The sequence below is a fragment of the Vigna unguiculata genome, chromosome 9, assembly GCF_004118075.2.
Source record: "Vigna unguiculata cultivar IT97K-499-35 chromosome 9, ASM411807v1, whole genome shotgun sequence".
NCBI lineage: Eukaryota > Viridiplantae > Streptophyta > Magnoliopsida > Fabales > Fabaceae > Vigna > Vigna unguiculata.
The window spans coordinates 13,128,529-13,156,413 of record NC_040287.1 but is presented as its reverse complement, the minus strand read 5'-3'; the positions used below and the strand labels follow the sequence as shown (position 1 = coordinate 13,156,413).

The 27,885-nt window shown below is 37.3% G+C and overlaps 1 protein-coding gene across 2 annotated transcripts; it reads right to left on the bottom strand.

Moving 5' to 3' along the window:
- Nucleotides 1-23,511: 23,511 nt before the first annotated feature.
- Nucleotides 23,512-26,132, bottom strand: LOC114162660 (transcription factor MYB86-like). 2 transcript variants are annotated; one of them, XM_028046617.1, is made up of 4 exons: nucleotides 25,683-26,132; nucleotides 25,458-25,587; nucleotides 24,534-25,347; nucleotides 23,512-23,923 (listed from the first exon to the last, which is right to left on the bottom strand). In XM_028046617.1, the coding sequence occupies exons 1-3, from the start codon at nucleotides 25,813-25,815 to the stop codon at nucleotides 24,537-24,539; spliced, it is 1,074 nt and encodes a 357-aa protein (XP_027902418.1). In that variant the 5' UTR covers nucleotides 25,816-26,132; the 3' UTR covers nucleotides 23,512-23,923; nucleotides 24,534-24,536. The 2 variants fall into 2 exon arrangements, with proteins under 2 accessions (XP_027902418.1, XP_027902417.1); XM_028046616.1 differs by lacking the exon at nucleotides 23,512-23,923 and having other exon boundaries at nucleotides 24,243-25,347.
- Between the last annotated feature and the right edge of the window lie 1,753 nt (nucleotides 26,133-27,885).

Here is a 27,885-nt window from a genome sequence, read left to right as displayed (position 1 = left end):
GTCTAACCGAAGCCATATGTGGTCACATTTATACATTTTAAAAAAATTCGCTCACGTTTTGGCCTCGGTTTTAGTATGACCCGAGGCCATATGTCCCTTTTTGGCTTCGGTTTGCGTAGTACCCGAGGCCATATGTCACCATTCTCAACCCATTCTCAACCCATGCCTCTTCCATCTCTACCAAACCATCAATGCCCTCCAAAACCCTCTCTGGAACGCTTCGGCCTAACCAGAATCTCCGGAACACGGAACAGCTATCTATGGTTGCAGTGTGAACCAAGCTTGTGTCTCCCTTCAAAGACGCAATCTTTGCTGTCTTCTGGGAAAGAGACAAAGGAATGGGATGTTGGGTAGCGCTCCAGACTGTGAAAGAGTGAAGGGTCCAAAGGGTGGGTGGGAGAGAACCACTGAAAAATGGAGGTGGGGGATACGCGTGGTGGCGTTGCTGTGGGACCCAGTGGTCGTGGAGTGCGGCGAAGGGGGTGGTGGTGAAAGGAGACGCGCACCAACCATGGCAGCTTCACGCACATGGACCAGCACCGCATCTGCACTGCATTCATCAACACAGATCGCGTCCATGGCAGCAACACTCTCCATCTTCTGCAACAGCGAACACGAATCCCATTGCTGCACCTGCACCTCAACATTGCGCAGCCGTGAAACGAGAAGAAACACCAACACGCACCAGATTCCATCACCTTCATTGCAGCACTTCGCTGAAAAACATGAATCAGTCGCGGCACCAGCAACCATGGCATCCTTCAACCACTGAAAAATGGAGGTGGGGGATACGCGTGGTGGCGTTGCTGTGGGACCCAGTGGTCGTGGAGTGCGGCGGAGGGGGTGGTGGTGAAGACGCCGTGAGGTTTGTCGTGATCGCTGACGGTTGGTCCTCGGGGTGCGGGTGGTCGTGGCGCGTTCGAAATGGTCGTGAAGACGCCGCACGTTCGACATGATCTGCGACGAGCTCGACGCGGTGGTGACGAAGAAAAACACGATGCTCCGCGACGCGAGGAAGAAATGGAGGATAGCAGTGCGCCGCGAGGAAGAAATGGGGTTCAGTTTTGAGCCCTAATTAAATTATATGGCCTCGGTCCCTTAACACCCGAGGCCTAACATCTCTTTTGGCACCGGCTTTTTCCCAACCGAAGCCTATAAGTCAAAACAAGAATGGCATTTTTGAAATTTTTGGCAACCTTTTTGGCTTCGGGCCTTCTTAACCGAGGCCTAACACCCCTTTTGGCACCGGGTTTTTTGTAACCGAGGCCTATAACTGCTTTTGGCTTCGGGTTTTAGGTGAACCGAGGCATAAAAGTTGTCTGTAATTGCAAAATTGCCACCGCGCCATTATAGGCTTCGGTTTCTTGCCAACCGAGGCCTATAAGGCGAGGTAAAAATGCAATTCTGCACTAGTGCATTGATCTCATCCCTGGCGCTGGGCCAGTTTCTATGGCACCGTACAGAATGGCGCCTGCTGAGTTAGCTGAACTGAAGAAACAGATTGAGGATCTGCTTGAGAAGAAGTTCATTCGACCGAGTGCATCACCGTGGGGAGCACCAGTTCTGTTAGTGAAAAAGAAAGATGGTAGCTCCCGGTTGTGTGTTGATTACCGGCAGCTGAATAAGCTAACGATAAAGAATAAGTACCCGTTGCCGAGGATTGATGATCTGTTGGATCAGTTGAGGGGAGCTGCGGTGTTCTCAAAAATAGACCTGAGATCGGGGTATCATCAGATCCTTGTCAGGCCGGAAGATGTCCAGAAGACAGCTTTTCGATCACGGTATGGTCACTATGAGTATGTAGTGATGCCATTTGGGGTGACCAATGCGCCGGCTATATTCATGGATTACATGAATAGGATTTTCAGGCCATATCTGGATCAGTTTGTAGTAGTGTTTATCGATGACATTCTGATCTACTCCGAGAGCAGGGAAGAACACGCAGAACATCTGAGAGTAGTATTGGGGATTCTTAGAGAGCACCAGCTATATGGGAAATTGTCGAAATGTGAATTCTGGTTGGAAGAGGTACAATTCCTAGGCCATGTGATCTCAGCCCAAGGAATAGTCGTTGATCCGGCGAAGATAGAGACTGTGGTGAAGTGGGAGAGGCCTCAAACAGTTTCAGAGGTGCGGAGTTTTCTGGGTTTGGCAGGTTATTACCGATGGTTTGTGGAAGGTTTCTCCAAGATGGTGAGTCCTCTTACACAGCTTACGAGAAAGGACCAGCCTTTCTCGTGGACAGACGAGTGTGAAGCTTGCTTCGAGGATATGAAGAGGAGACTGACCACCGCACCGATATTGGCAATCCCTGACACGACTAAAACATTTGAGGTGTACTGTGATGCCTCGTATCAGGGGTTAGGCTGTGTGCTGATTCAGGATAAACGGCCTGTAGCTTATGCATCGAGACAGTTGAAGGTGCATGAGAAGAATTACCCAACACACGACTTAGAGTTAGCGGCAGTCGTGTTTGCTCTCAAGACATGGAGACACTACCTGTATGGAGCGCAGTTCCAGGTATTCAGCGATCATAAAAGCTTGAAATACTTGTTTGATCAGAAAGAGCTGAATATGAGACAGAGGCGTTGGATGGAGTACTTAAAGGACTACGACTTTGAGCTATTGTACCACCCTGGTAAAGCTAATGTCGTAGCGGATGCCTTGAGTAGGAAGAGAATTCATGTATCAGCTATGATGATTAGGGAGTTGGAGCTGATAGAACAGTTGAGGGACATGAATTTGGGGTTGGATATGGGGCCTGGACAGATACGATGTAGCATGTTGAGGATCACGAATGAGTTCCTAGATGAGCTCCGGGTGGAACAGGGGAAGGATCAGGAACTGCAGATGATAATTGGTGAATTGGGCACTGAAAAGAGGAAGGATTTCCGAATGGGCAGAGACGGGATCCTACGGTTCAGGGAGAGAGTGTGTGTTCCAAACAGCAGGGTTCTGAGGAAGATGCTCCTAGATGAGGGGCATAAGAGTCATCTTAGCATACATCCGGGTATGACTAAGATGTACAAAGATTTGAAAGCCTCTTTCTGGTGGACGGGTATGAAGACGGATGTGGCTGATTATGTCGCTTCTTGCTTGGTATGTCAGAAAGCGAAGATAGAACACCAGCGACCGGGTGGTATGTTAGAACCTCTGGACATTCCACAGTGGAAATGGGACAGCATTTCCATGGATTTCATCACTCACCTGCCGAGATCAGTGAGAGGATAGGACTCAATCTGGGTGATAGTAGACAGGTTGACGAAGTGTGCACATTTTTTGCCGATTAACCAGAAGATGAATATGGATAGGCTGGCGGATTTGTATGTGCGAGAGGTTGTTAGATTACATGGAGTGCCAGCGAGTATTGTGTCAGATAGAGACCCGAGGTTCACATCGAGGTTCTGGCAGTCATTGCAGAATGCTTTGGGTACTCAGCTCAGGATGAGCTCCGCCTATCATCCTCAGACAGATGGACAGTCGGAGCGGACTATACAGTCGTTGGAAGATCTGTTGAGGACCTGTGTTTTAGACCATCTGGGTACATGGAGTGATGTGTTGCCATTGGTAGAATTCACGTATAATAATAGTTACCATACCAGTATTGGAATGGCTCCCTACGAGGCCCTGTATGGTAGGAGATGTAGGACGCCATTGTGTTGGCAACAGGATGGCGAGGCAGTGGTTCTTGGGCCAGAGTTCTTACAGCAGACCACTGAGAAGGTGAGGGTGATTCAGGATCGGATGCGCGCGACTCAGAGCAAGCAGAAGTCGTACGCGAACAAGAGGAGGAGGCCGCTTGAGTTTGAGGCAGGGGACCACGTATTTCTCAGAGTTACTCCTACTGCAGGTATTGGCAGGGCACTTAAATCGAGGAAGCTGACACCTCGATTCATCGGACCATATCAGATCATGAGGAGGATTGGTCCTGCAGCGTACGAGATGGCATTGCCACCACACTTGGGAAACTTGCATAATGTTTTCCATGTGTCACAGTTGAGAAAATATATAGCCGATCCTACACACATTCTGGAGGATGATGATGTGCATATACGGGAGGACTTAACTATTGGAGTCGGACCAGTGAGAATCTTGGATTCTCAAACGAAACAGCTCAGAGGGAAGGAAATCAAAACCGTGAAAGTCCTATGGGATGAGGCAACTCAAGAAATGACATGGGAGATGGACGATGTCATGAGGCGGTCCTATCCTCATCTCTTCACTGGTAAGTTCTCTTTTTCGAGGACGAAAAATTTAAAAAGGGGGGAGTATTGTAAGACCCGTAGAATTTAATTAATTAAATAATTAGTTAATTAATAAATACGGGAGGGGTAATAATTATGACATTAAATGATGATTGGTATGACGTGGAAAAGTACTAGCTCAAGTGGTTGAGAGTACTTGGTTTGTGTGAGAGGACTTGGGTTCGAGTCCTATGTATGATACTTTTTGTGTTATTATTATTATTTCAATCTATGAAAGCATGTTCTGTTATGATATGATGCTTGAATTGTGATTTCTAGCATGAAATATGAATTGGCATGATGGTTTGATATTGATTTGGCAATTGCATGGTTATGGGTTCAAGGTTTGGAGAGCTCACATTAATTTTTATATTTTTGGGCATTTTTGGGTCTGATTTGAATATGAAAGGGTTGGGAAGAAGCCCTAATGGTAAGGCAGTCGAGAGGTGGCTGGAAGGGAACCATAATGGTGTGGTAAATGGTAATAAACCCCATTCAATAAGTAAATTTCGTTTTTAAAGTATTAGCATAGTTTTAGGGCACCTTTAAAAGGTTCTAGAGAGGTAGAAAGAAGGGTTTTGCAATCTGAAAAATCTGACTTACATAGAGAGCACGGAAATTCTGGAAGCTTGTGAGGTTGGGAGAGATTGAGAGGCTGAAAGGAGAGGAACCAAGGAGGGCTAGTGGGCAAAGGAGAACTATTCAAGTTTCAAGGGTTAAAGTCTAAGAAGAGAACCAGGTTAGGGGAGCTGGACTCCGCGATTTTTGTTTGAAAAGAATAATTACATGTGATGTTTTATAATTGAATGTATATCTGCTGCTGTGTGCTTGAATTTCTGCGTTTCTGGAAATTTTCCAGAAACCGCCTAGCGGGTGATGAATCACCGCCAGGCGACTCATCTGTTTATGTGAGTTTTAGGGACTCTGGGAGGGGAACCGCCTGGCGGCACATTCCCGGCCGCCAGGCGACGCTTGGATTTACACTAAATTTCTGGGTTTCTGATGAAGCGCCTGGCGGGGTTAGTTGAACCGCCAGGCAGCGCGAGGCCATTTTTCCTGTTTTGGAGTTTTCTGGAATTCTAGGTTAAATCTAATCGGTGGGAAAGCTGTGGGTGATTAACAATAGATGAATTGGATATTACATGGCGTGCAGTTTACGCATTAGTAGGTAGGAATGAATGAAACAGTGATTTAATGTGACGGAGATGAAAGCGGAGTGCTCTTGGGAGGGAATTGTCGAGATCCTTGCGGGGTAGGGGGTATTGAGATGGGGAGAACTGAAAATTATTGGAGTTGTTATGCCAAAATAGGAGGAATTGCATTGAGATAGAGGATAGGTGATGGTTGTGAGGGTTAACAGGGGTAAAAGAGAATAGGAAGGCTCTCAGGTCTGGTGCGTCGCCTGGCGGGAGATCGGTTATCGTCAGGCAGCGGCGTTGCAGCAGTGGCAGACTGGAGGTCTGGTGGGACGGGTTCAGGCTGGAGGAGTGGAAATTCGTGCAGTGGGAGTAATAATATTGGGTGCGAATAAATTTAACTACGGAATGAATTGGAAAATTAGGAGAGTGTAGACTTATGTATGACTATAAGATGGGGTCAATTATGGGGTGGACAATGAGAAGAGAATGCTGACAGATAGGTCTTAAGGCTGAAAAATACTATAGTGAAGGGAGTGCTTTTGGTCAGACTGAGTACCAAATAGAGGAGGATTTCGTGTGAGCATAATGGAAGGATTAATCATGTTGTGGTCGGACTAGGGGAAAGTGTGTATTCGGATGATATGTGGTTGATGGGGGAATCTTCTAAATAACCTTAATTAGTGTAACGCATAGGCAAGATAGGATGAGAGGACTCGAATGAGTCAAACTAGTATTGCGGTAACATAGTCATCAAAAACGAGTGATTCTGATAGTACAAAGCAAGTATGGAGAATAATCTAGGAGTGGAGTGCAGACAAACCAGCACGTGACGACGTTCTGAGATGGCGCCTGGCGGCGGGATTCAACCCGCCAGGCGGTAGCCACGGTACAGTAGGTCTGAATATCAGAAGGCGCCTGGCGGTGAGGGGTATTCCGCCACGCGAGAGTGTATGAAGCGGTGGCGCCTGGCGGTGGGGTTTGACCCGCCAGGCGGTAGTTGATAAGACTGTATAATTTGAGGCGCTTGGCGCCTGGCGGTACGTGTCCCCCGCCAGGCGGTCTGGAAGCTGTGGCGCCTAGCGGTACGTGTCCCCCGCTAGGCGATTTAGCTGCGGTAAGTCCTAGTTGTTGGACTTCGTAGGGTGTTCTACAAAGCTTCTGGTAGTGCTTAGAGGTGAGGTTGCTGGAGTTCCTTGAGTTGTGGCTCGAAACGTATCCCTTGAGTTGTGGCTCGGGATAGGGGTTAAGCACATGGTATTCCTTGAGTTGTGGCTCGGAATAGCATCTCTTGAGTTGTGGCTCGGGATGGCGGATGAACACGAGAAACCTTTGAGTTGTGGCTCGGGTTGGCGAGTGTTGCCAGTATGAGTGTGCTGGTTGTGGCCAGTACGGATGGGTCCAGATAGATTGCCCTCCTCAGTTGTTGGCTGACGAGTTTGGTAGTCTTGGGACGATACGGGCTTTGTTCGTATAAGGGAACTCTACCTGGTGTTGCGGTGTATGATCCGTAGCATGTTTTCCCGCACGTGCTCTATCGGTTGTGGCCGATAGGTATGGCAGCAAGTCACCTTGAAGTAATTAGCAGACGAAGTAGAATACGAATAAACGTATTGGAGATTGAATTGAGGGAATAAAAATATAGGACAATGTGGAAAGTTAATTTAAGTGATGTGATGTGTATGAATACTGATTTATATATATATGTTTATAGCTTTGTATATATATGTGTTTTATCTGCTAAGCTCACCCTATCTGCGTGTGTGTGGCGATGATTGTGTACGCGGTACACGGGAGCAGATGCTGGTGATGCAGGTGGCTCAGGTGCAGCTTAGGCGCGGAGAGGGGATTGATTTGGGGAAACTTTTACTTGTATTACTCTGTTTTGGAAATATTTGTAAACCCGGATGGGTGACTTAATAACATTGGATTTGAATTATGTAATGGACGTTCTAAGTTTTTATCAGCTCAATTAATAAAGCTTTAAATTTTCCCGCGTTTTGGGAAAATGAGGTATATTTAAACATGTTGTCTTGTCTATTCCATTTATTTATTTTTTTTAAATTAGTAATATCCTGACGGGATGTTACATTAATCATGGTTCCAACATGTTCCAATGCAATGGCTTCATGTATCTTCCTCAAATATTCGAGCACCAAATCATCAAGACCATTTGTGCTAACACTAACGTATACAATGAAGAATTTGTTTAAATGATGTACAAGTGAAACCCTACTCTCTTCTTTTACCTTTCTAGTTAAGGAAATAAATGTGTAAGTTTGAATTAACCAACCTGACATTAATTAATTCATCTTAGTCTTTCACTCGTTCCAATATATACAAGTGGAATCCTAGTCAAACTACACTCATTCCAACGTATATGAAGGAAGTATGCCATTTACACTTCACATGTTTCGACATATATACAAGAAGTAATGCTCATTCACTTGAGTTAACATAAAATTGATAATAATCATAACTAATGACATAAGATTGAACCATAAACAAACATTTTAACACAATCCTTCAAGCAAAAATCAAACAAAAAAAAGAATAAAGGAAAATATAATTTGTTTGAATAAAATAAAACAATAATATTATTATTTCACATACCCTCTGAAGTAACTATGAATTTACAAGAGTATTAACTAAGAGAAATTAGTCTTTCAAGAGGAAGACCACCGAAGCCGAGAAGGGAAGTGGTGGTGGAACTGGATGATTAATTCCAAAATTGATTATGCAAATGCTTGTTGTTGTGGAACTCACCTTTTATAATTTGTTTAAATAAAACAAAATAGTAATATATGTATTGCACATAGCCTCTTACTTAACTATGAAATTATAAGAGTATCAACTAAGAGAAATTAATCTTCCAAGAGGAAGACCACCGAATATGCGAAGGGAAATGGTGGGGAAACTAGATGATTAATTCCAAAATTCATTATACAAACGCTTGCTATTGTGCACCTTGTCTTTTATATTAATATTGGCTGGAATTTAATTGTTGCTCAGATTCGCACTACCCATGCTTTATATTGGTGGTTGAATATAACTAGCTTCACTTGCAGATCTTGAAAATACGTGTAGAGTTGGTTTCACTATACATTTCCTCATAAAAATTTTATTCAAGTTTTATGTCGAGATTTAAGGGCTTAAAGACAATATCAAGTTTGTATAGTACAATGTTAAATAAACAACATTATCTCCAATGTCATCTCCTATGTTATCTCCTATTAGAGTGTCCATTGAATTTCACACAAAATAAGATCATAGAAACAACTTTATGTTGTAGAAGAATTCAACTTAGTAGAGGATCCAATTGGGCCCCCAACGCATTAGATGATGGGTGTAGAAAGGATTCTACAAACAATGCATATCAAACGAAACTAAATGATACATTAGATGATACATCTATCAGACGATATCATTAGACGAGTATACCTAAGCATTAAGTAGAGGAGTCTAATAATGTACTGTCTAGATGTTACAAGCAATGAAAGGATAAAATGATATGTTGGCTAGATGATTGATGGGGGTAAACTTTGATTAGATTTTGTATCCATGAGGCTTGAGTGCAAAAATCCCCAACATCACACAATATCAAGTTTTAAAAGAGTTATTCAGTTGTATGACCTATTGGCAAGTGCACCAAGTCATTTGTAGTACAACCTAATGGGGATTATCATATCCATAGGGATTTAGCAAGCATATTGGTAGTTTGTTTCTAGGTTTTTGTATTTGGAAAATATTGATAGTAGTATAAATTATATAGATTGAGTGGAGTAGAGGCTATGACTAGATTTCATCTCATCATATTCCACGATACCATTGTTGATCTTGTATATGTACTCTAGGTCCATTCCTGACACCTAAAGCCTAAGATCATCAAACTTCAATATGATTCCTTAGTGAGTGCTTGATTGATTCACTTGCATTAGGATCAGGACTCTATAACTAGCTAGAGCCTTATATATTCCTAGGATTTAAAAGGAGGAGGAAAATTAGTTAAACCACAACTAGGAACCAATTCCCACTCAATCCCAAGCCAGTGAAATAAGACGAGTGATCAGTTCATCAAACAACAAGCACAAACTAACACAAAAAAATTGAATGAAAGCATAGATAAATATCCAAGAAGTAGAAGTACAAAGAATATTGTAATGCAATGTAATCCCAACAACATCTAGACATAATAATTATAATTAAAGCATCTCTATCAAGCCTTACAACACTTTCTCTTACTGTGTCTACATTTTTATCTACTAAATGTGTCTCCACTGAATGCGTAAAATGACAACATGAGGTTTGTATTTATAAACTATCCACGGCGGTGCTCAACTCCAGCTTTGACACATGAGCCATAGAGGTTTTATTCCAGATCTTTCCAAATTGACTTTGTTAGGACTTAAGCTGCAAATTTTGCACTTGAGCAATAAAAGTTACATTCAATATCCTTCTAAAGGTGGGTGCTTGAGGTTTCCTACTCATGAAGGTTTCCTTTTATGGCCCAAGCCTTATGTTTTCATGCTTCAGTTCCTAAGATAACTTCTCTAGAAAGGAGTCTTCATGGTTTAGCCTCAAGTTTAGTGCTTGAGGTTTCCTTTTGCAAAGGGTTTGCTTGATGGCTCGAGCCTCAATTATGCCACTCAAATGCATCGGTGAAAATTTGCCCATAATTGAATAATTTTAATTCAATTTCTCTATTTTTTTACTTCAACTCTTTCCGATGCTTAAAACTGCAAAACAAACTAAATATAGTTGAATTAAGCATACTCTAATCAAATTCAAAACAATATAGGTGTCAAAATTATCTTAGAATTCACTTAATTTGGGCATTTATCAATGATTTGAGCCATTTATTGCCTAAACAACTTGTCTTCTATCATATTCTCTTATCCATCTTTAGAAGTACTTTATTTTTGCATTAAGTTTTCAATCTTTGTTTCTTCTCTACTACTGGAAATTCTCCAAATTATTCATGATTGTATTATGTATAGGCCATTAGACAATTCATCTATATATCATTTATAAATTACTTATGATCTTGATTTCACTTCAACTACACAAAGCATGAGTTAGAATGCTCAAGAATAATCTATGCAATTATATAATATCAATAAAACTTAAGTCATCTAGGCGAATCCTACAGACTCAAATCTTTAGTTAGACTCTTCAAGCAAGAGCATCTAGTGCATATCATCTGCCTAAAGTAACGTTTGTGTAACAAGGCTTAGAAAGGTAATTTTAGTATATATTTTCAATTAAAGTTCATGTTATCCTAATTGGACAACTTTCAGTTAAAACAATGCATTTAAGGACAAATGTTCTTCAAGAAAGCTATGATTAAGCAATGTATGAATGTGTAAAAATGTACATATCACCTCATTAGCCTCTCTACAAATATGGGTGATCCAAGGGAATAACAAGTATCTTCAATAATGCAAGTCAGATTCACTAAAGCCACCACCATCATTGTTGACTTGGACACACTCTAAGTAGGGCTTTGTTTAGGGAAACTTTTGGATACCTTATATGCTAACCCACCTAAAAATTTAGACACACTTCGTACTTAGGAAACTTGGTACATCAATATCGAGGTGAACTCGGATATCGAGAAACGAGTAATGGAAGCTCTACCCCCTCGTCCACGACACATGCCTTCAAAAGACAATGTGTTAGCAAATATGATAATTACTCCCCTATAAATGTCATCATTCAGAAAGTTTGTAACCTTGAACTATTATTACTTCCACACCCTACATTGACTCCCTCGTTAGTTGATTCATTTAAGACATGCAACAAACATCAAAATTAGAGGCACACAATCAAATAATGTTACAAAGTGTAAGTCATTATTGAAGGGCTTACCCGATTATGAGCTTTGGGCCATTTTTCTCATAATGGACTATTTAAACATGGTCGAGGAAGAGGCAGGGGATGTTAAGGAGGAAGTCATGGAAAAGGTTTCTACGATAGTTTTCAAAGAAAAGGGTGAGGACATCACTAAGAAAAAGACCAAGTAGTGCCTCAACCTGAGTAAAAGCAAAGGGAACAACCTCAACAATGTTAGAGGAACTAACAAGACCATTGTTGAAGGCTTTAGAGAAGGAGGCAGTTTGAACACTCCAAGATATCTCCAAAGCATCAACTTGGTGAGTCGGATACCTCCTTGTTCTCTCCCATCCATCACATTTATAGATGACAACTTTTGTGTCAACAACCCCAAACAAAATGATATAGGTATTGTCATTGCCATTATATACAATTGGCAGGTCCAAAAAATACTCATAGATCAAGGGAACTTTGTTGACATACCTTATTGGTTGACATTTCAAAAGCTCAATATTTCCACCATTCTTAAATCAGTCTTATTCAAACTCATTGTTAGGTTTTGTTGGAGAATGAGTACATATCCAAGTATAGGTCAATATGCTTATGACATTTGAGATCAACACAACATATCAAAAATTGAAAATTTGGCATATCTTGGTGGAGGTAATCAATTCATACAATGCCCTCATTGGACAAAGGACCTTTAACAAGTGTTGAGCTATCGTGTGTACACCACATATGGCGATGAAGTTTTTTGCTGAGGATGACATGATCATTGTAGTAAAGTTGATCCTAATGAAAATAAGAAATGTTATGCTCAAAGTTTGAAGGTCACTCATCACTTGGTAAAGGGAGTCTCCATCAATGACACTCCTAACAATAAGGGACATGATAAAATATTAGGTGAACATGAAAACTATTTGAACCAAATATGGAATACAAAGTTAGAAGGGGGCGAATATGAAAATATAAAGTTCAGGCGGATAACTAATATGGAGAGGGAGCACTCAATAAAAGAATTCCTTGGTCATTTGAAAAAATGTTCCTTAAATGAGGTAATAGTGAAGGAGTCGATGACTTGAAAAAATCTTCCTTAAAAATATGATAGCTTATTTCTAAATCATGTTTCAAAATATTGTTATATATATATATATATATATATATATATATATATATATATATATATATATATATATATATATCTCATTTATGAGAGAAAATAACATGAACTCAAAACCATTCTTTTTAAAAAAAATTCTTTTCTACAAAGAGAAACTATAACTTGAGATTAAAAGCACTTATCGAATCCTTCTTGCTTTAATCTTTGGTTTTAAGAAGTTCACGTAGTAATCACCTTTGTATATTTTATTCTCAATTGTTCTTAAACTTTCCAGGTGATCTAGATCTTGCTCTCTTTTTTTTTTTGTGATTCTCTAGTGTACTTGATCTTGACTAGGGTTGTCAAGAGTGTTACTTGTGATCACAAGTACTGGTAAAAGATCTTGTAAGTTTCAAAATCTTAATATGTGTATTTTATTTCTTCTTTTGTTGAAAAATCTTGTTAAACTTGATATAAAATACACTACAAGAATGTAAGGAAATAATTCGGCTAAAAGTCGGCGTGAAAAGGCAAAAAGCCAATGCTAATGAAAGAATAGCTTCGGTCCAATGTTGAAAAGGAAATCGACAAAAAACCATGGAAGTTAACTTTACCAACATTGGCTAGTCGTAGACTGTAAGTTAAGTCATGTATACGTCGATAGGTGGACAAGACTCCTAGGCGGGCCAAATCAAATTAAAGAACCCCACCTAAATGCAATTTACACCATCACGGAGCAATAATCCTAGCAAGGAGAACTTGACACGTAGAGGAGTAGATCTAGGGTGTAAATTATGTGTGTTATGCAGAGAAAAGGAAGGGAGTACAACATTTTTCTTTTGTTGTAAAATAGCTAATAATGTTTGGGAGCAGTGTGATAAGTGGGTGGGAATGATATCAGTGCACCACAAAAAACCTCAATTACACTTCCAACCATTCCATCTGATAGAATTAAATGGGAAACAAAAACACAATATTGAATACTATGTGGATAACAATTATTTGAGCTATATGGAATCATAGAAAAAGGTCATTTTTAGGCAAGGAAATGTTGATGCAAAAGAAATATTATGTATGGCACAACTAAATGCATTGTCATTAGTTCAGATTATGCCACACTTCACACATGTTACTCTCGCTTGCCCTTATTCTAGTGTACCCCTAACAGAAACCTTGCTCTCTATAATGTTCAGACCTCATAGCACCTCACCTGTGCATGCATCCTCTTAGTCATATAGACAATCCCAAGCATTAATACTTATCATTTATTAATAGGACTCTAAGTAGTTTCTCCAAAACAACACCACCCTAAAGACCCCTCCTTTATCAGTAACTCTACTCTATGATTGACTAAATCTAAATTGGTCCAACTACTCTAAGGCAACCCTCAACTTGTTAACTCATGTTGCTGATCTTTGTAGTACCACTTCATCCCACATGTTATTTCAGATAGCATAATCATCATTCCTAACAAACTTTTTCACGTCACTTTCAACCTAACAATTCTACTTACATTACTAAGCTACATTGCAATCTGCCTTTCCACCCAAAATCGATCTCTGATTTAGTTATCTTGAGGCTCACTAATATAGCGCCCAAATTTATTCCAATACAATCATAGCCTAGCATTCTTGTATAGCAATTTACTAACCAACTCTAGAGATAGTACAAGGAAATCATTTTCACTTAATTATTCAATACCATTCCATATCAAAATGATCACAGCATCCAACTCGAACCCAGCGCACTCCAAAAATTCACAGAACGCTTTTCGATGTCGTGTTGTCGCCTAGTGGCACGCTATAACCCGCCAGGCGGTGCATTAGTCCTAGGAAAAATTCCAGGTTCTGTTACGTCTGCCAGAACTCTCATACCCCTTTTTCGCCCTTCCCTTTCCAGTCTCCTCCATTTGGATACATAATTACAACATTACAGACACAATATTCCATTCTAAATATACCCAACAAGGATTATAATGCAATTACTCAATAATTGTACTCCAATCAACAAAATTCCCAAATTTGTTAACCCTAAAAACATGTTAGCACTATTCCATCATATTTAGTCCTCAATTATGCAAAACGCAGTGAAGTTTGACAGTAATTCATCCCTTAACAATTTAAATTGACTTTCCCTCCGATCAAAACCATCCCATAACCCATAAAATACCAAAATGGTTCACGTCGCCTAACGGTTCAATCGCCACCGCCAGGCCCCTCATCAAAACCCAAAAAACTAGGTGAGACAACTTTGTGTCGCCTGGTGGTCGAGAGCTTACCGCCAGGCGGTTTCTCTTCAGGAACCTAGAAATAGGTTAGAACGCATGAGCCGCCTAGCGGCTATGAACAGCCTGCCAGGCGGTTTCTAGAAATTTTCTAGAAACACGAAAATTCAACCAGAAACGAAAGACATTCATACAATTCAGAATATTTCATGAAATTTAAACCCAACCATAAAAATTCAACGTGTAAAACTCCCCTAACCTGGTTTCCTTTGCTAAACTTGAAAGTTCTTGTCTCCTTCTTTGATAAAAGAATGACTTCTCTTCTCTCACCCAATTCAACTCCTGGCTGGCACTCAAACTCACGTTTCTCTCTGATTTTCTCTCCCCAATGTGCAGTACAAGCATAGGCCAAAGAAACCCTTTTTCTCACCTCCAATTTGCCTTTTAATTAGGTCTTAATGGGGTTAATTAGCCAAAAACGAAAATTGGGTTTAATGCTTATGATAATTGCCATTCAAGGCCATTTTGGAGTTGTTTTTCATCCCTTTTGGTTGCCTTCACGTGGCTTCTAGGGTTTCTACCCCTTCTCCCCTTTGCCAAAAACAAGTTTAGCAAAAAGAAAGCTTAATTTGGGTTCACCAAGGTTCGAACCCATAACCATGCCAAATGTTCAATTCAATGCATAACCATTCAACCAATTCATGTTTCATGACAATTTATATGACTACTCCACATGGCCAAGCATAATTATAAAAATAATTGTAAATTAAAAAACACACAATGACATACATAGGACTTGAACCCAAGTCCTTTCACACAATCAAATACTCTTAACCATTTGAGCTAGTACTTTTCCACCTCATACAAGTTAGAATTTAATGCCATAAAGGCTCCCGCTACCCGCATTTATTAATTATTTATTTATTTAATTAATTAAATTCCATGGGTCTTACACTCTCCACTGAAAATACCGTCATCCAGATACACAGTCGAAAAGCATCAAATTTAAAATCATAAAACAATCAATTGCAATCAAAACTAGATTTCAATTAGAGTTACAAGACCATCGAAAATTCAAATCATCTTCAAATCTCAAACTTGAAAAGCAGAGGAATGAAACAAGAAGAATAAGCTCGAACAGGAGACTAAGTTGGCGGTGAAGAGGTCACTAGAGAAGAATAGAGTGTGACCGTAAAGACCCAGTCCAACGAGGTTTTGGATGTGGATACTGGTGGACTTGGTGAGGATAAGGAATGTCCAACGAGCAAAGGTGAAACACACATGCGGTGGATCTTGTTAGTGCCATGGTGGTCAAGGTTTACTAGATGCTCGTCAGAATCTAAAAATTGGGGATGGAGCTCACCAAATTTTGGTTCAATCTAACTGCCAAATCACCTTATTTAGGGCTCAACTAGGTTCGAATAGGGCAAAGAAGATATGGGATTTTTGATCTAGGGTTGGACAAATTGAAGAAGAAAAGCGAACTTTGCCTATGGCTCGCCAAATCGAAGAAGAAAGGGATTGTGTAGGGTTTATCAATACGACATCAATTTATCAACAAAAGAAGGGACACACTTCGAACTCTCGTCCTGGCTCGAGAAATTGCAAAAAAACAAAATGAAGAAGAGGAAGGTGAAATTGCATAGGCGCACAAGAAAAGGGAGTGAAATTTGAATTGGGAAAGTGAAAAATTATTCTGAAATCTTTTGTCTTATTCATTTCTTTAAGTGATGACTACCCTTAATAATATACCAGTGTTAGTTAGCCAATGAAATAAAATATAATATCGAGTTAGTGTTGGTTAGCCAATGCTAATGGTGGTAGAGTAGCGTTCATTGGACCTCACATAATAACAAATTTATTTTTATATTTTGTTTTTTAATTTTATAATATCAAGTTAGTGTCGTTCAACCGACACTATTGGAAATAAAAAGGGTTAAATATGTTTTTGATCCCTTAACTTTCACTGAAATTTGGAATTTGTCCCTCTTCGAAAATTTGGCACAATTTAGTCTTCCAACTTAAAAAATATGTGGATTTAGTTCCTTTAATCAAATTTTGTTAAGTTTGTTTGACCTTTCAAACTTTTTTCATGATAGCATTTGAGTTCTTTACACCGCAAAAATGTGTCAAATGGTGTAAACAGCTCAAATGATATCATGAAAAACATTTGAAACGTCAGATAAACTTAACAAAGTTTGGTTAAAAAGACTAAATCCACACATGTTTAGAGTTGAAGGACTAAATTAGGGCAAAGTTTCAAAGAGAGACTAATTTCAAATTTCACTGAAAATTAAGGGACCAAAAACATATTTAATCCAAATAAAAATATCGTCCACCGACCCTCACATAATAACTAACGTATTTTTAAATTGTTTTTCTAGTTTTACAATATAAAGTTAGTGTCCACTGACTTTCACATAATCAATATACTTTTATATTATTTCTATTTTAACAATATCAAGTTATTATCCGGTCAACTCTAATGGAGACACTAACAACATCGTGGTGGAAGTCGACACTGTCTTTGTTATTGTAATTTGAAATAATTGAAATATCTAGAAGCTTTTTGAAGTTTTCCTAAGTAATGTCTAGAAATTCTAGAATGTCTTAACTAGCTAGTGAAGGTTGTAGAAAATTCCATAGTGGAGCTTTAATTAGAGGAGCTCCTAGAAAAAGTTCTAGATCCCTCCATTGGCACCAATAAATATCCTATTGTACTTGGCATTTTGAAGAAATGAAAATTGGAGTTCTCTCTTCTAATTATCACCTCTTTCCCTAACAAAATGCTATCAAAGCTAGGTTTGATCTAGAGAGTTGAGAGAGAAAAAAGTAAGTGTTGAGAGAAAAAAAAGAGAGATAAAAGAATTGAGAGAAAAAAAAGAGTTGGGAGATGGCAAACAATGTGTATACTACCTTCCAATTTCCTCATCTTACAAATGTGAATTATGAAAAATTGTGTCTTCACATGAAAGCATTGATAGGCTTTCAAGGTGTTTGGGATATTGTACAAAAAAGGCTATGAGCCTCAAGATGAAGGAAGCTTATCTCAAGAAGAGATGGAGAATTTGTTGAAGACAAGGAAGAAGGATCAACAAGCCCTTACTCTCATCAATCAATGTTTTGATGACCACATTTTCTAGAAAGTTGCCTATGCTACTACATCGAAGGAAGCTTGGGAGATCTTGGAAAAATCCCTCCAAGGCGTCGATAAAAGTGAAGAAGATAAGGCTTCAATCACTAAGGAGTGACTTTAAAGCTTTGAAGATGAAGGAATCCGAATCAATTTTGGATTATTGCTCAAGAGTAAAGGCAATTGTCAATCAATTTAAAAGATATGGAGATAAAATAGAAGATGTTCAGGTGATGGAAAAGATCCTTTGTTTCTTGACTCCAAAGTTTGATTATGTGGTATGTGTGATTGAGGAATCTAAAGATCATGACTCCATGAGTCTTGAAGAGTTGGAAGGTTCCCTACAAGCTCATGAAGAAGAATGAATAGGAGACAAGAAGAGCCATTGGAGCAAGCCCTCAAAGCTTAAGCTTTTTTGAAGAATAATGGAGATTTATTAGTCAACGAGGATGTAGACGAGGAAAAGGACATGGTCGTGGCAAGGAGGAAGAGAACATGCTCATGCATATGGAGGAAGAGGAAATGGCAAAAATGCTTCAAATAATGAAGAAAGGATTTTTTTCATCATCAAGAGTTGTTAGAAGAGCAAGAGGAAAAGGTTGTGTCTTCTCAAAATGAAAGGAAGTTTGAGAAATCTAAAGTTGATTGTTACAATTGTCATAAGCTTGGTCATTTCTCTTAGAAGTGTGGTCTTAATGACATTGAGGAAAAAGTTAATCTTATTAATGAAGAAGAAGAGTCAACCTTGTTGTTAACCCTAAAAGGTGAAGACAAAGATGTCAATTGTTCGTGGTCCTTAGACAATAGTTCTAACAATCACATGTGTGGCTACAAGGAGAAGTTCGCAAAGCTTAATGAGAATGTGAATGCAAATGTGTCTTTTGGAGACTCATCCAAAGTTTGAATTGAACGAAAAGGTACAATCCTAATCTCTTCCAAAGATGGCAGTCATAAGATGATCAATGATGTTTATTATGTGCCTAAATTAAAAAGAAATATTTTGAGTTTAGGTGAACTTCTTGAAAAAGGATATGAGATCCTTATGAAAGATAAATATTTGTGGCTTAAAGTTCAAAATGAAAATTTGATTGCTAAGGTGTTTATGTGAAGAAATAGAATGTTTATCTTGAATCTAGAAACCATTGAAGCAAAGTGTTTGAAGGTGAGTGTGCAAGATAAAGCATGTGTTGGCACATGAGGTTTGGACACCTAAACTTTGTAGCTCTTAAAATTTTGGGAGTAAAGGAGATGGTGAAAATGATGCTTGTAATCAATAGTCTCAATCAATTTTGTGAAGCATGTCTTCTTGGAAAGCATGCAAGGAAAAGCTTTCTAAAAGTAGTTGCCTCGAGAGCAACCAAGCCTCTTCAGTTTGTGCATGTCGATGTGTGTGGTCCAATCAATTCACCATAATTTAGTAAGAATAAATATTTATTACACTTTATTGATGATTTTAGTAAGAAAACATAGGTATATTTTCTCAGACAAAAGTCAGAAGTTTTTTCTTCTTTAAAGAATTTCAAGGCTCTTATTTAAAAAGAAAGTGGCTTTGAAATCAAAGCTTTGAGATCCGATCGAGGAGGAGAATTCACTTCTAAGGAGTTTAATGAGTTTTGAGCAACTCGTGGAATTCATCATCCATTGATTCTTCCTAGATTGCCGCAACAAATGGAGTAGTCGAAAGGAAGAATAGAACCATTCTCAACATGGTCAGAAGCATGTTGAAAGCTAAAATATGCCCAAGGAGTTTTAGGCTGAAGCTGTATCTTGTGCGATTTATTTATCTAATCGCTCCTAACGTCCAATCTAAAAGATCAAACACCTTAAGAAGCATGGAGTGGATGTAATCCTAGTGTTAATCATTCGTGTGTCTTCAGGAGTATAGCTTACGCCCATGTACCGAAACAAGAAAGATCCAAGCTCGATGATCGGAGTGCCAAATATGTCTTAGTTAGCTTTGACACTCAATCTAAAGGCTACAAATTATACAATCTAAGAAATGGCAAAGTGTTAGTAAGTCGTGATGTCGAATTTGATGAAGAAGTTATGTGGAATGGGAGGCTCAAGAAGAGAAGACTTATTATTTTCTTGCATATCTTAAAGAGGAGGAACAAGATCAAGAAACTGCAATTCAAGATGTCACTTTTCCTCATTCGCCTCCTCCATCCGATACATGTCATGCAGAAGAAGAAAGTACGAGTGAAAGGCTAAGGAAGATAAGAGACATATGTGACATCTATGAGACATTTGATGAAGTCACTTGTAATCTTAAAGAATTATATTGCCTTCAAATAGATTGTGAGCCATTAAATTTTAAGGAAGTTGTGAAAGATAAAAAGGTGGAGACAGGCCATGGAAGAGGAGATCAAGTCAATCGAGAAAAATTACACTTGGGAATTAACAATTCTTCCCAAAGGTCATGAAGAAATTGGAGTAAAATGGGTGTACAAGACTAAGAAGAATGCTAGTGGAGAGGTGGAAAGATACAAAGCACAACTAGTTGTAAAAGGCTACAAGCAAAAGCATGGAGTAGACTATGATGAAGTATATGCACCTATCGCTCGCCTGGATACAATCTGTTTGTTTATTTCTTTGGTGGCTCAAATGAAGTAGAAGATTTATCAACTTGATGTAAAGTTTGGATTCCTGAATTTTTATCTAGAAGAAGAAGTCTATATTGAGCAACCTTCAGGCTTTGTGGTTGAAGAACATAAGATAAGGTTCTAAAATTGAAGAGAGCTTTGTATGCATTAAAGCAAGCACCAAAGGCCTTGAACAACCACATTGACAAGTACTTCTAAGATTATGGCTTTATTCGATGTATTAATGAGTATGCTTTCTATATCTAAACTTATGATAATCGAGATATTTATATTGTTTATCTCTATGTGGATGATCTTATATTCACTACAGCAATCCAATTTTTTTCGAAAAATTCAAGAAGGTGATGTCATATGAGTTTGAGATAACAGACCTAGGGCTTATGTCATACTATTTGGGCCTAGAGGTTAAGCAATTAGAGGAAGGTATTTTGATTTTTCAAGAATGCTATGCAAAAGAGGTCTTGAAGAAATTTAAAATGTTTGATTACAATCCAGTGAATACAACCATGGAAAGTGGGATGAAGCTATCAAAGTTTGAATATAGAGAAAAAGAGAATCCCACTATATTCAAAAGCCTTATGGGAAGTTTGAGATACTTAACATGTACAAGGCCTGATATTTTGTATACGGTTGGAGTAGTGAGTCGATTCATGGAGACTCTCACTTCTACTCATATGAAAGTTGCGAAGAGGATATTTCGTTATCTAAAAGGTACTCTTGACTATGGGTTATTTTATTCATTTTCTAATGATTTCAAACTCCATGGATTTTGTGATAGTGATTATGTTGGAGATATCGATGATAAAAAGAGCACTAGTGGCTTTATATTTTTCATGGGAGGATGTGCTTTCTCATGGAGTTCAAATAAACAATCCATTGTCACACTTTCAACATGTGAGTCAGAATATGTGGCAGCAACTTCATGCACTTGTCATGCGATTTGGCTAAAGAGATTATTGAAAGAACTTCATTTCCCACAAGTGGAAGCTACAAAGATTTGCATAGAAAAAAAGTTTGCACAAGCACTATAGACACAAGATATCATTTTATAAGAGAATGTATTTCTAGAAAGGAAGTGGAGCTCAAGTATGTCAAGACTCAAGGTCAAGTTGCAAATATCTTCATGAAGCCATTAAAGTTTGAAGATTTTCAAAGGCTAAGAGCAAAGATTAGTGTGCAAAAGAAAATTTCAAATTAAGAGGGAAAAATGTTATTATAATTTGAAATAATAGAAATATCTAGAAGCTTTTTGAAGTTTCCCCAAATAAGGTCTAAAAATTCTAGAATGTCTTAATGAGTAAAGATGTAGAAAATATTGTAGTGGAGCTTTAATTAAAAAAAGCTCCTAGAAAAAGTTCTAAATCTCTCTATTAAAAGCTATAACTACCTTATTGTACTTGACATTTTGAAGAAAATAAAAGAGAAATGATAGGTTGACACCCACATTTGACCACTTTTTTTACCACCTTCATAGGTTACAAGTTAATTTATCTTGAGTTACAAGTTATTTTTAAGGTGGTAAAAAAAGTAGTCAAATATGGGTGTCAACCTATCATTTCTCAAAATAAAATTGGACTTGTCTCTTCTAATTATGACCTCTTCCTCTAAAGGTCTTCTCCCTTCTAATCTTGTGTATTCTTGTAGTAAGATTGGTGCAAGTGAACCCATATAACTTTTGGTATATTTTTCTCTCTTTCTCTCTTTTCATTCACATTACTTATTATATTACGCATTATACTTATTAAGCATAAATTTAAGGTGAGTTATATATGAGAGTATTAATCAGAAACTTATGATTGAAGCGGTAGCTGGTGCAATAAGCTTTTTGTGATTGAATATATTATTTATTTGACTAGTGGCTTTCGCCGTCTTAATTTAGTGTGTAGCAAATAGGACCATTTTTAGTGATACGGGCCACTGTACTTCACTCTTTTGTATGTTATGAAAAACACTATTATTGACTCGAAAAACACATGCACTCTGTCTAAACACTTAACATGGTTTAAATGCGATTTCTCATCACCATCACCATAGTTATCCAAATCTATGGGACCATATTACATTATTTTTGGTGACTTTTCGTATGTACTGGAAGTGCTTTGGTTCTGATTATTTATGACTCTTCTGGATTTTGCATGTACAAACTCGTCACATTCATTAGCGGACAAGATGTCATTGTGTTCAACCTTAATCTCCTCATCATCCTTAACATTCTCTATCTTAGGCACCGGATATTTAAACTGTAAAAGACAAGAAAAATAACTAAACAAAAGAATGAAATTTATTAATTAATTTATATATTCTAACTAAGCTATTAATTAATGTATATTTTTATTAGTTTTTCTAAATAATAAAGAATAGAACCGACATTAATTAATGGTTATTCAGTTGCTAATGAAAGCCTCCTTTTATTATATATGACTTATTATATGTCAGAGATGATTTTGTAAAGATTCAGATATTTTATTATTATCCGACAATTGGGCAGAAGTGCTATAAAAAAATAGCTTAATATTTATCTAAAAATTTCTTTAATGAATAAAATTTTAAATATAGGTAACTATGAACTTAAAATTTAATTTCAACCAAAATTAAATTTTTTCATAAAATCCAAATTTATTACTATATAGAATCAATTTCATCGAAGGTCAATTTTACAAGCATTTATTTTCTGTAATATTCACTTGTAAAATCGTTTTTAACAGTGGCAAATCTGTATAGCTAGCACCCCGAAAAGATCCAGCGAATCAGCAAATTGATCTGCAACACAAAATATACTGTCACGTTCTCTGTTGTAATTTCTGTAACCTGTCTGAAACCAGATGATAGCTGCAAGTGATGATGCGAATATCAATATATATGTATATATATATATATACATATGCACATACAGCAGAAGCATTATTAATTTGTATGCAAGTTATATATATAATATATAGATATATCCAGAATAAGCATGAAATTATGGAGGTGAGGAGTTATGTATATTATTGTGTGTTGGAGCAGTCTGTGGTGACAGATAATTAGAGATGATTTTGAAAGAGGCAGAAAAATGGACATGAGTTTTGAACCGTGTATATATGATACGAGAAGACCCTACACCTACACCTTAATATATATAACCTATATATGCTTCATCTCATATGAATCTCTCTCCAATAATGCACACCTTGGGCAGCCAATTTTAACCTTTTGGAGGGATTCACAAAATGCATGGTGGTGCATGGAGCCCGCAACTGGATCATATCATATCATATATGCATCTCATCTCCCTCATACATAATCATATACCATAATCACACTGTTTCAAAGTGCTTACGTACCCTTCATATTTTTGTTTATACGTGCCTCATTCTGTGTATTCATCAACGTGTACATAAAACGTACGAGCGCGTAGCATGAGAAGGTTCATTGCTTTTTCTTTCTCAAAGGTGTTTTCCTTCTCTCATATTATGTGTACGGCTTTTTATTCGTTCATCTTTTTCAGCATCACTGTAGACTTTTCCACAGATCAATCCACACTCATGTTACATCATATTATATATATATACATACATATCCTTGTCCATGAGTCTTGAAATTCTGCATCACTGCTAATGACTGTGACAAGTACCCCTCATCATATTTGATAATTTGAGTCTTTGACCCGCTTCTTCTCCATGGAACACAACCAAAGTAAGCACGACAAGGACTATAATAATTTAAGAAAATTAAGAAAGAGGAATGTGTGACGGTGAGAGAGAGAATTTTACATGAAAGTGAGACCAATTAATACATAAGCAAGGATTTCAAGTAATCTTATTGTACTGTGATCTTGAAAAAAGGCATGTTATTTTAGATAGTTTGTACGGTTTTTGTGTTTTAATTTTGATTATTTACTCTATATAATAATTTTATATATAGGTGGAGTGCTCTGAATTATGATTGTTATATGTGGAAATAAAAGGCTTGTGAATGGACACGTGAAAAGATTAGGATCACAAAAATAATTAGCTTCACTCATTAATCAGCAATAATCGTCATTCAAACTTCTGCTGATGAAAACTGATACATCAACAGGAAAAACAAAGAAATCCGAGAGGAGAGGGATCATCATCTCATCAGTTCTCAAATCTTTTGCTACAAATCTGCTGTTATCAACATCTTTCTATTGCTCTTTATCTTGTCGTTTCAATTTTCAACCATAGATAAAGAACACAAAAAAAATCAACTCAAAATGAAAAAGAAAAAAAGAGAAAAAAGAAAGAAACAGGAGAATTTACAGCTCACATATGCTGGAACACATCAAAATTTGCTCCCCTTAGATCCTCCGACAGTGACATTAACGGATAGGTAGTGAAATCTATGGAATCCTGAGTCAGAAACTGCTCTTCTTGCCACGAACTTGTCTTGAACTCTTCAGATTTTACCACATTGACTTGAAACTGTAACAAAGGATCAATTTTGTTGTCACATTCCCATGATGAGAACCCTGCATTTTCCATCATTTGACACCCGGCTCCTGGATAAACACTCATGCTAGAGCTATTGCTGGAACTTTCCTTCAACAAAGAACTGATTTTAGAAGCTGAGTTGTTGTCTGAAAACTCTGCCACCGACACGTTCCCGTGGTGATCAGAAGTATTCAGACACGGCAATGAGGAGAATCCATAACTCGAATTGGTTCCCACCTGGTTCTGATCAAACTGTCTCATTGGGTTCACACTTGAACTGTAACCCATTTGGAATTCAAAGTAGGAGGACAAAGGGTCCAATGCATTCTTGCTCACGAAAACTCCCCTTGAAGTTTCTGTTACATTGAACACAGCATCATAGTAATTTGAATTGTTCACTAGAAGTGGTGAATCCTGTGATGAGGAGACTAAAATCCCTTGAGACACTGGTAGCAACACAGACGGTGGTGTCTCTATGCTGTACTTCTCTTCCTTTACTATGTGATCTTCCGCACTGACAAGAGGCTTGTGTGTAGCAGGGTCAATCCCTTGCTTCATCAGCTTCTTCTTCAAACAAGAATTCCAAAAGTTCTTAATCTCATTATCTGTTCTCCCTGGTAACTGAGCTGCAATTTGAGCCCACCTGACATTGGAAAACAACCATTTCAAAAATTCATAAAACCCTTCCAAAGCATCACAATTTGTTACAACATCACTAATTCACTGTGTATATGCATATATATATAACCTCACCTATTTCCTAGAACTTCATGAAGGCTAATTATAAGATCCTCCTCTTGTTGAGAGAACATCCCTCTCTTCAAATCCGGCCTCAAGTAGTTTATCCATCTCAATCTGCAACTCTTTCCACACCTTTGAAGTCCTGCAATTCATAAAGTAATGTTTTATTTTTTCTTTCAGCGACAAGAAATCAGAAACAAAAAAAGCGAGAGTTTGGGGAAGTTTTAAGACTCCAACCAGCTTGTTTGGGAACCGAACTCCAGCAGCCAACGCCAAATCTGGTTATGTAATTGAAGAGCTTCTCATCTTCTTCGGGGGACCATAAACCTTTCCTTAGTTTTTGCTTTAAACAACAGGAATGGCGACCCATGTGTGGGAGGACAGTGAGAAAAAGGACACAAAAAGGACAGTGTTTTCTTAATTATGGAGAAAGGGTGTGTGAACTAGGAAGTGGTGTCTGGGTCTATATAGTGAGACATTACCCGTGTGCTTGTGTCAGTGAAAGGTTTGTGGAGGTTGAAAATGTGTCAGTGTTGCTGTGTGGAGAGGGTAAAACCAGGAACTAATTGTGTGCATTTAAAGAGAAGAAGAGGGTGCAAATCATACTTAGGATTCAAGTTATGAAATAGAATGTGAGAGAGAGAGAAAGAAACTGAGGAGGAAGGTGAAGCAATCAAGTGGAATTTAAGCAAATCCGGTGCTGCTTTTTGCATTGTATTGGATTGATTTTTAAGACACCTTTTTCTAGAAAATTATAATTAAGCATCATAATATAACCATGCACTTTAGAGTTATAATCACATCCATATATATATTTTCAACCTCAGAACATTCTTTTGCTATTTACCAAAAAATTATTATATCATCAAACACGTGATTTTGATTTAGTTGGTGTAAATTATGTATGAAATTGTGTTAATTATTTTTTAAATATTTAATGAAAAAACACATAGATATTTTCTCTAAGACAATATCGGAAAGTCGCAAATTTCAACGCATGAATATGCTTTACAGAGAAAGTCTTTCGACAGTAAACTATTTTTTTTTCTACGGGTCAAATTCCCTTTGACTGTAAACATGATATTGCATTTGGTAAATATTAGATTTAAAACTTTTGGGTGGGTTAATGTTAGATTCTTCCTTTGGTTGTGATTGATTTAAAAATAGTAATCCTGAATCATAATCTGGCATAATTGTTCTTTTGAGTTAACCTGGTGATGATCTCATCCTATGATGTCATTTTAAATCATAAAACGTGAATGCAAATTTTTTTTGGATGTTCCCCTAAAGGTAATTTACTTTTATGAAATGTATTGTCTAACTTTTTTTTTATATAAAATTTATTAAAAATAATCATGAAATTGTGTGACCTTAATCATTCTAATCAACTCTCATTTTTAATATATCTTAAGTAATTTAGTCAATAGTAAATTAGAAGAAGTGTATTATTAACAAACCTTTCTTAGGAGCTATCTACAGAAATTTATAACACGTTTACTTAAACAACTTTTTTAATTTTTAAAATAACACTTTCTAATTATCGATAAAATAAAAAAAAATTCTGAATGTTTTATCATTTGGCAAGGAGAAAACAACTGAGTAAAAAAATAAGAAAGAGGAAAATAGATAGGAAAAAAAGGGGATGAATTTAAAGTTGTTTGATTTGAAAAATATAATATTATACAAGTTTGTTTAGCATGGATGAAAGGAGGGAGAGGAAATCATATTGAAATTAAAAATATTATTTTACCACACAAATCATATAATCATATGAACATATATATGTAATGTTATTTTAATCAGTTATCCTTGAGCATGTAATCAGATAAATTATTACTTAAGTTTGGAAGCATTTTCTTCAGTATAATGTGTAATCAATTATAAATGTACTTTGGGACCAAAACATCATCTAGAATTCATGAAGAAAGAGCAATAACTGACGTGGATCCACTACCTTGAAAGTTTTCTATAATATTTTTTTTTTTATTTTCCTAATTGATTCATTCTAAATTATTATATTTTAAAATAAAAATATTATTTTATTGGTGTTAGATATAGGTGTTGAATAAAAATAGAATATTTATCCTTTATGAGATAGAGAATGGCATTTAACGACAATGGAGAAAGAAGAAAATTGATATCAAATATTATGAGAAAGAAGACTATCAAACACAATGTAAATTTTATTTTTAGTCTTGAGCTTTAGTGAGGAGATGATGGTACCAAAAACAATTTGATATTTTTTAAAAGAGAAAAAAAAATTACCTTAGAGTATATGTTTGGTACATGGAACATATTGTTATTCAAAAAGTTAAAACCAGAAATATGAGTGTAAATATGTTAAAAGTTTTTTTCAAGCTTGCAAACACCTTTTGATACAAAACTTGTTTCCTAAAAATTACAGTTACTTGTTTACAATTGACTTGCATATCTGCTGGAC